The 9,690-nt window shown below is 31.6% G+C and overlaps 2 protein-coding genes across 2 annotated transcripts; one reads left to right on the forward strand and one right to left on the reverse strand.

Moving 5' to 3' along the window:
• On the reverse strand, positions 1,386-4,625 carry LOC104736565 (putative nucleobase-ascorbate transporter 10). The gene is given in 14 exon segments (XM_019234789.1): positions 1,386-1,604; positions 1,702-1,856; positions 1,939-2,016; positions 2,092-2,183; positions 2,320-2,378; positions 2,485-2,571; positions 2,686-2,782; positions 2,875-3,080; positions 3,195-3,254; positions 3,625-3,700; positions 3,807-3,907; positions 3,995-4,171; positions 4,289-4,386; positions 4,477-4,625. Coding segments are annotated over 14 exon segments (1,635 nt in total). The 5' UTR covers positions 4,607-4,625.
• On the forward strand, positions 6,115-6,483 carry LOC104738188. Its single transcript, XM_010458403.1, has one exon. The coding sequence runs from the start codon at positions 6,115-6,117 to the stop codon at positions 6,481-6,483; it is 369 nt and encodes a 122-aa protein (XP_010456705.1).

Here is a 9,690-nt window from a genome sequence, read left to right on the forward strand (position 1 = left end):
TCTTTTGCAGATTTTTTAAAATCTGTAATAAATATTTCTTATTATATCCTATGATTATTTCTTTTTCAAAGCACACCAAAACATTTGAATTTAAATATCTCCTTAGCCACATAATTGTAAAACCTTTTTCATCTAGAAGTCTAATTTTGATATTTTTTTCTTTGCACTTACAAATTTAAAATTACGTGTCTTTTTATTTATTTTTGATATTATTTTCTATAAAGAACCAGAAAAAAAATATATTAAAAAATCCAAATTCTTATAGTTTTTATCATTTACTAAAATTACGAGTTATTCGCATTTAAGCCAAAAGAAAACCTAAAAACAAGCAATTCCAAACTAAACCAATTCTTGTAGTCTACTTTGTTAAATAAATCTCATTTACTGAATACCCTGAAATTCGAATTTGAAATGAATCCAGTCCAAAACTTAGATGAGAAATTAACTTCACTTATTAATATCATTTATAGTGTTACAAAATAATTACTTTAAAAATATAGAAAATACCATATAAATTTAACAAAACATTTCCCCGCACTTCAGAGTGCAGGTTACTATCTAGTAGTCAAATAATTATAGCTCAAAATATTCATCTAAAATACAAAAAGCCCAAATTTGTTAATAATACCACTTTTATAATAAAAATCATAAATCTTATAAAAATTTAGTTAAAGATTTTTTTTTTTTTTTGTCTTGAGTTCACATTTCTTGATACTTAGGCAACCACGCTTGGATCGATCTTCGAGTCAGAAAGGGTCTTCATAGGTCGAAGCTCCTGAAGTGTATGTGATGTGAATCATGTGATCCTATCAGACCCATTAGGCATAACAGCAAAGCTGTGGATTCAATCTAGGCAACAAAATCCTTTTTTAAAAAGCCATAATGACATGAACCAGGATAGTACATCCTTCCTACCAGGTTTCCGGAAAGAAAAGGATATGTTTGCAAATGATCATGTTACAACAATACTTCAGTCTAAGATGTGCCACAGTCTAAGATCTGAGACAACTTTAGTACGTGAAGGTGGAAGTTTTTTTTTAGTTTCACTGATTATGAATCTGGAGGACTCCATTTTCAACTAATAGATAACAGACTCTCTTTTTTTTCTTGTAAATAGTTGTTTGTTTCTCATATAATAGTTTTGACTGTCAAAGTAATTAAATTAATACGTTAGACGTACTGTATTAGTAAAAAAAAGGGACATTAATCTGTTAGCGTGTAACAACTTTAAAAACAAAACAAAAAAAACTTTTGGAACATTATTTAGTAATATCGAACAAAATATTAAAGCTTAGAAAATATAAACTAAGAAAAGTACTCAAAAATTCTAGGTAATATAAAGAAAGAAGAAGGACAACATCCAAATGAAAATATTTGTGAAAGTTTCAATGAGAAGGGAAGAATTTGTTGAGGCTGCAAGGTAGACCATAAAATTCATCGTTTCGCACATCTAGGTTGTATAGTCGAAACTTTTCCCACCATTTCAGCCCGCAATCTTTCTTGGCTTCATCGGTCTCACGAGACAATGTGCAATCAAGCACTATCGCTATAATTGCCGCAACTGTTGTGTGCGACATGAATATCACTCTTATCACATCTTCAAACTGTTTTGTATTCACGAAATAATTCCCAATTTAACAAGTCACAAAAAAAAGTATTTGTGATTCTAAAAGTGTGTCTCAAAGAAGATGATGAGCTTACCCAATTCGAACGATGATCAGACCGCCAACCTCCATTGTAATATTCTCTGAAATATTGAGGGATTGAAACAGCCATGAAAAATGAAAATCCCAAAATGAATTTGGTGTTGAAGCTATTGAGGTTGCAGAACTGTAGAAAGCTAAGTCCCGCAGAAGCTGCAATATTTTGAATTGAATTTATCTTTAGTAAGACATGATATATATTACTAGTGTATTGGTCACATGCAAAAAGACTTACACACAAAACACAAGACAATACAATAAAGAGATGCCATGATTGGTAATGGTATGGACGCGAAGAAAGCTCCAAACTTTCCTGCATTATGATCAACAAAATCATTTATACATTTTTATAGGAATATAAAGGTTTTATAGTAAAAAAAACCATTACCAAAAATGGAGAGAAAAAGCATGAAGGCAGCTGATATTTGTATCACTCTTCGACTCCCAATCTTTGTCATTGCCAAAAGTCCAACATTTTCTCTAAATATTAAGTTACGTACACCCATATCAAAACCATATCATTAGACTTTAAAAACAGAATTTCTATTTTTGAAGTTAAAGATGAATCGTGGGGAAATTAAAAAAAAAATTGTGATGTTGAGATGAGTTTTGTTACGTTGATGTTGTGATCCCTGTGATACCTCCAAGCATCCCATTGAGTAATACTCCAACTCCCTACAAAATATTTATAAAATTCATGAGATGATGAAATAAATAGTCAATAAACGGTAAAATATTTGTTTTCTCAAAAGTGACTTGACTGAACTAATGTTAAACTAACCAGCCAGCCAGTACCACGACTAACAACTTATGGTGGGATGGGCGTCGCGCTTCCAAATCTTGCGGATGCGTAAAACAAACCAGTCGACTAACATAGTATACAAAACTTATCATTCTTCATGCTTAACAATAGTAAGCTAATTAAAATATTATATTCTTTGATTTCTAATAGAAATTTCATATATAAAAATAAAAGTTTAACCTCAAAGAGAGTAACGAAAGATGCAGCCATCATCGCGAAGGAATCAGTTATGTTGAAAGTTGGGCTTCCCCATTGAAACGGATATGGTATGTATATCCTATGTTCACATAAAAATAAAATATGAATATCAAAATAGTAAAATCGCTGAAAGAAAAACGAGGAACAAACATTTCAAATAGAAGAACTGACCAAGGAGTGTTGGTTATGAGACCAGTGCGATCTGTACGACAACTTGTTTGAGTAGTCTGAGGCTTGTGGTCATAAACACCACTTGATGTGAGTAGTTGAGCAAACAACCATACCAGTGGAATACATAACATTATCCCATAGCGGTCGCATCTGTTTCCATCCCAAAGCATCACCCCTTTCTTCATCTTGAGGCAACGAGGTAAGTACTACACACGACATAAAGTAACATACTTTTTTTTGTTAATTATGCCAAATCCAGAAGAAAATAAACGAACACATGTGTATGGGTTCAAACTAGGAAGCAATGATTAGAGATTTACCTGAGTGATAAATACAAGTATTAGCAATCCAGGAAGTCCCACTTCAACGCATCTTGCTAACTGAAAACGAAATAGTTATAAATTATAAAAAATCATATAAATGAATATTATTTAAGGCTATAAGTATTCAATAACGTAAAAGTATTATCGTAAATGACTAATACTACTCCTTCTGGTTTTTTTTACATGTCGTTCTAGAGCTTTGCACACAAATTAAGAAAATAGATCAATGTTCTATTATACCATTTCTTTAATACATTTTCTAATTTTTTTATTGGTCAAAGCATTAAAATAGTTAGAATAAAATTGGTATTTTTACCAAACATATGCATTGGAATCCTAAAATGACAAGTATTGGAAAACAAAATTTTTACTCTAGAATGACAACTAAATAAACGAGAGGGAGTAGTATATACATATATATACATACCAAAGGGAAGCCGATATGGTATAGTCCCAGTCCGGTAAATGTTGCCAAAGGAGCAATAGAGAGTGGGCTTAGAAATCTGATCATCACCAACCATGTTGCCAAATGAGCAACCTCTCTTATTAAACATGCATGTTTAACGGTAAAACCCCAAACCAATATAAAAAACAATAGAAATTATTTACCTAACAATATTTCTCCATATGCCTAGAAAACAGACGACAACTTGGAAACATCCAGTGATAATAAGAGCGCCTTGTATGCTTCTCATTGTTCTTACAAATCTCTGATTTATTTTAATCATCAAACAAATTTTTTATTAGTGCAATATATACGTTGTAAAATTAATGATAATATTAATGTTAAGACTTACTTCAAATGGATCAGAGTAGTAAGTGAATCGAGTTGAAGAAATGATGGTAGTGATAGGTATGATATAGGTATGAGAAGCCGCAGCTATTACAGGCAATCGAGTTCCAAAGAAAGATTGAAACATTGTTGTTAATCCAGACACAAATAGTAATGTTTGTATTACTTTAGCCTTTTCTGCCTGAGAATGTCAAAACATATTTTTAAAATCAAAAATTTAAAACCAAAATCTAGAAGAGAGCACATTTTCTTGTGTTAAGGTTCGTTAAGAACATATATCAAATAATCATATACTTACATCGCCACCTCCCATGAGTGGGACTAATAGACTTGGAATGAGAACTGTGATGCCAAGACTCAGCAAATAATGCTGGAAACCCAACACTACCGCTTCAACTGCAGACACCAAAGTAATACATTTGCACATTAGAATCTAAACTAAATAAAAGAAACTAATAACCAATATTCAAATAAAACAAAGCATACACCAAGGAGGAGGACTGTTGACACAGTATTGAATTCCGGGGAGTTGTTCTTTCACCGGGTGGGGTTGTAACTCCTCCGTCCGGTTTCCTGTCCCGTTGTTTCCACCACCACCAGCGCCACCATTTGCCATGGACGTAAGTACTTTTTTCCTTTATCTGAAGTAAACCACTCAATCAATAACGTATCAATAAACTTTTTTTATTTCTTTAGTGAGAATTATACGTTAATATACCATATTTATCAATCATTACATCTCCTACGAGTGTATAATGTTTATTACCGTTAAATTAATAAATGGCACAAGTTTTGGCTAAATTCGTTTAACCAAAAAAATATTAAAAAACGAAATCAATTGCTGAATTTTCTACGTAACAGTTTTTCATTTTATCAAATAAAACTGTTTCCATGTATACTATCTACGCTGTTTATAAATGATAATATTTTGAAGGAAGAAGTAAAATCTCGTCTTAAAATCATCCTAATTTTATTTTTAAGGAAGAAGAAGAAAAATATAGAGGAAAACTATGTTTTTTGATAACCTATCATAGAAAAGGAAAAACAAAATCAATTGTCAATATAGAGAAAAATAGATCAACGAAAGTAAAAATTAACAAAGGGCAGAAGTATTAGAGTTTTTGATTAATCTCGTTAATACTAATTCATATTTTCAAATCAGTAACACAAACACATATTTAGAGAGATCTCAAGACAATATAGCATCGAGAAATAGAAGATGGAGAAAAAACTTACTTGTAAGCAAAAGACCAGAGAATCTTTGTGAGAGATGGTGGGCGAGAGTAAAGAATAAGTAGCCAAAAAGACTTGTGGGAGAGAGTGTAACATTTTCCTAATTATGTGATGAATTAAACGACATCGATCTTTACAATTAATGCGGCAATAAAAGTCTTAATGGTTTCAGTTTTTGATATATGAAATTTGAAATAGAAATCATTTTTTTTTCTGTCAACATCAATTTAAAATAGAAATCTTGAGATTTAGTTGTCATTGTGATTTTTTGAAATCAAAGGTTTTTTAAAATTATCATTGTGATCTGCCTCTTCTGTCCATTACATATATATTGGTATTATAATGTATTTCTCCACGTTTTTTTTTTGACGTATCAGAAGAACCACGTCAAATCTTTATACAATCATACTGCACCATATTATACGTACCATGAAATAAAATACGTGAGAAAAGTTTTTTGAAACCGTACCCTAGTATCATATAAGCGACTTTTACCCTTTTTCTTTTTATTAATCATTTAGGAAAATATATAATCAATATAATTACAGACTGGGGACACCAATTGTGCTAGCTGGAAACGTTTCCGAAACGTCCCCGTATCCAAATCTTTGTCGTACCACAAACGGCAAGCCGTCCCTGCCATGTTTGAAACGTTTTGGAGACCTTTCCGAGCCGCTCGTGTTGGAGACGTAAGACTGACTACAAATAGACGGACTACATAAAGGTAAACTATATATATATTTAGTTTATGCCTATAGAGACAATATAATATCACAACAAAAACTGAAGAAATAAATATCAAACAATTTCAAATTAGAGCTAAACTATCACAACATATACATATAAAAATATGCATTGTATATCCTCTCCCAAGACATTAAGAGGATAAAAATGAAGACCTCCATGAGCATCATCGTCTTCTTTGTGACCTTCATTGCAGTGTTTGTTGCCTCCATGGCCGAGACAATTAACCGCGAGGAAGACTGCATAAGAAGAAACATTGCCTGGTCGCAACAACCAAGCCTTTCAGCTGAGCCCATCAAGAGATCAACGTTCTATTTCCTCGCAGACCAATTCTGTAGAGAAACGAGCCGTGTCATCATGTTTTATGTGAGGTTGAACGGAAAGTTCCCCTCTTACTACGTCAAGACGTTGTGCAATGTATTCGGAAACGATGAAAAGAAGGTGAAGGATTACGTTGTGGAGAGAGGGGTGGAATATTCAAAGCTTGCGTCTGCTCTAACTTGTGTTTCTCATTGACGTACAACTCCATACTATTTCCTTTTAAATTGGCTTTTTCCATTAGATATCAACTAGGAGAGTTACCCGTACGCCTGTGCGGGCAGAAATTTAATAGAAAATCAATTCAATTTTTCTTTCTAAAATACTAAAATAGTTTTATTTTTTTATTTTTTTTATTTTTTAATGTTTAAGTTTTCTCAATTCCATTTTTAAAAATGGAAACAAATAAAAGATCTCAATAAGATGTTTACTATAATATTCTACATATATATTATCTTTATTAAGATTTAAAGGCTCATTTTCATATTTTCAAGTATTTAATGAGCCCAAAACATTTGTTATGATTAATTTTAATTAGAATAATATAGGAAAGGAGATCATTCTGATCTTTGAAATCAACGAACTAATGTACTTTGTTTATTGTTTGGTCTATAAATATATGAACTAATGGCATTTGGTTGATTCTTTGATCTAAAAATATATGAGCTAATGTTCTAATTGACTTCCTTCATTTAGATCATTAAGATAATATAGAAAGCTAGTAATTGGTCATACAAACATTCAACATATTATCAAGGTTTAGACCATTAGGATAATATAGAAAACAACCCATATAAGGGTTTCTAGTACTTGGTCATACAAACATTCAGCATATTATCAAGTTTGCATATACAAAAAATTTGAAAACTAATATGCCTTCAGCTTACATCCCTGTAGTTTCTCCTACATGCTCCATTACATGATTTATGTAATAACGTCCAGCAAATTCCGAGCTGAAGATATAGAAAACACATTCATAAGTTAAACCCTAGCATGATACACTACTTGATATTAATGAACATTCAAAACTTACATGGCCTTGTGATGCTCAAGTCCTTCAAACTCCGGTTTTATAAATATCTTGGAGGAGGCCAATGTGTTTACAATACACGGTTTACCTAACGATGTTTTAAGTGGTATAAAAGTTTGGTAAATGATTATACCACATAGTGTTTAGCATTTGTTCAATCAAGCGAGTGTTATTAATAGTACATACCTTCATACTCTCCAACCTTCCAGAAACGCAGAACACAAAACACCGGTTCGGTTTGATATGTGAGATGGCATCCAGATGTCTCCCATAAAGACATAAAACGGGTAGCACAGACGCTTACTGCACGGCACTTGATTGTTTCATTCCTTCAAATGTAGATAGTCGAAACATTTTATGAAATAGTCAAACTCTAAATTTTACTAACATGATAGGTGAAATAAATGTATTTTACCTGCCATTTAATAGCTTGAAAACAACTTCATTATAATGATCTCTGTTGTCCTTCACAGCTACTATACATCCACAAACATCTATTGTGGCAAAAAGTCAAATTTTCCCCAATGAGATGAATGAACATTTCCAAAATCTATCATATACATACAACTATTTTGGTAAAAAGTTATTTTTGTACTTTTCTATGGGAGGGACCAATACACAAAGTTCCAAATATCCTAAAAAGTCTATAGATTCCTTAACACAAGATTTCATAACAATATTAACAAAGTTTAAACATCTATTTTGAGAAAAAGTCAGAATTTGTCTTTACATTGAAATAAATGAATGTTTCCAAAACTATTTAACACTCATATATAACTATTTTAGTATTAAAGTTGAATTTGTATCTTTCTATGGAAGGGACCTTTACAGAAAGTTCCAAATTTCCTAAAAAGACTCTAGATTTCTCAACACAAAGGCAACAAAAACCTAAATTAACGGAGTTCAACTTAATAAATTTAAAACTAATTTAAGGAAAACGTACCAAAGGAGATGGGATGGTGGATTCTTCCTCGGAAAATATCATCCAAATCTGCGAATCGGAAATAATTTTTGGAATTTACCGATTTCTTTAGGGTCATGGTTGTTTCATCCGTAAACTTGATTTGATAAGGATGATGGGTATTCCTCTCCTTGAGGGTTGGATTGATGATTTTGAAATTCCTAATAGCATACCATTCATCCTCGTAGATGTACTTCCGGAGCTTGAGTAGTGTAGTCGGTATAAAGGCAACTTCAATTGTGTCACCCTTCCAAAATTGTTTAACATTGTGTTAGAAAACTATGATTTAAGTACTTTTGTAAATCAAACATAAGTAGAATTCTTGTTCTATTAACTACTCTAACCTTTTCGTCCACAAGAAGAACCCGTTTTGTGAAGAATTCGGTGACATACCACGAATTTAAGACCTTGGCCAAGATACACCATCTCGTCCTGTCGGGATGAAGATTAGATATAGAGTCGTACTTCATGATCTCCACAATTTAGGTTTTTCCTGTTTATCCTCTGTTAACGAAAACGAAAAGGGGATTGGAGATTTGTAAGAATACAAACAGTCACGATTAAACGTTGCGTCTTATACGTGTTAGCGTGTCTTACCTTTTATCTAGACTGTTAAGTATTTTAATAGTTATTATTGTATGTATAATAAAAGATTTAATAATGGTATTACTAACAATTTTATTTTTGAAAACAACATTATTGAGACTAATAAAATGTAATGATGTGCAAAATTTAGAATAAGATGCCCTTAGAATAAGAGAATATTAGAAGTTGGTTTTCTCTAAATTGAAAGTATAAATCATAATGACATAACAATCCTATTATTTGAGATATGTTAGAGTTAAGCATTTTATAGGTAATATATAAACTTAAGATATATATAACAATTACATAGTTTTAATCCACATTGTTGAAACTAATAAAATGTGATATTTTCATCTAATACTTCTTTTATAATATAGAATAAGAGGATAATAAGGATATGATTTTTTTCAATGTGAAAGTCTACACCCTTCTGAAATAACATTCTTATCATTGGAGAGAAGTTAAATTAAAATATAGTAAAAAATGGGGCAAACAACGTTTTATAAATATAATTTAAATGAATTTATTTTAAAAGATAAAACAAAGTCCAAGTCTAACAATCCAAAACAATAATGCAATTTCAAAACATAATTAGACAGTCTCAAATATCTCTTTGTAAACAACATTAAGTGTTTTATTCTGACACTTCCCATCTTTATCTATAATTAACACCTTTAGCCCTTTTCTGGTTGTGACTCTAGAGAAGGCAACATAAAGCTGTCCATGTGTGAAAACCGGTTTCGGTAGAAACAATCCGACATGTTCTAGTGTTTGACCTTGACTTTTATTTATAGTAATTGCAAACGCCACGGTAACAGGAAACTGTCGT

The sequence above is a fragment of the Camelina sativa genome, chromosome 13 (genome assembly GCF_000633955.1).
Source record: "Camelina sativa cultivar DH55 chromosome 13, Cs, whole genome shotgun sequence".
In the NCBI taxonomy this organism is placed as follows: Eukaryota; Viridiplantae; Streptophyta; class Magnoliopsida; order Brassicales; family Brassicaceae; genus Camelina; species Camelina sativa.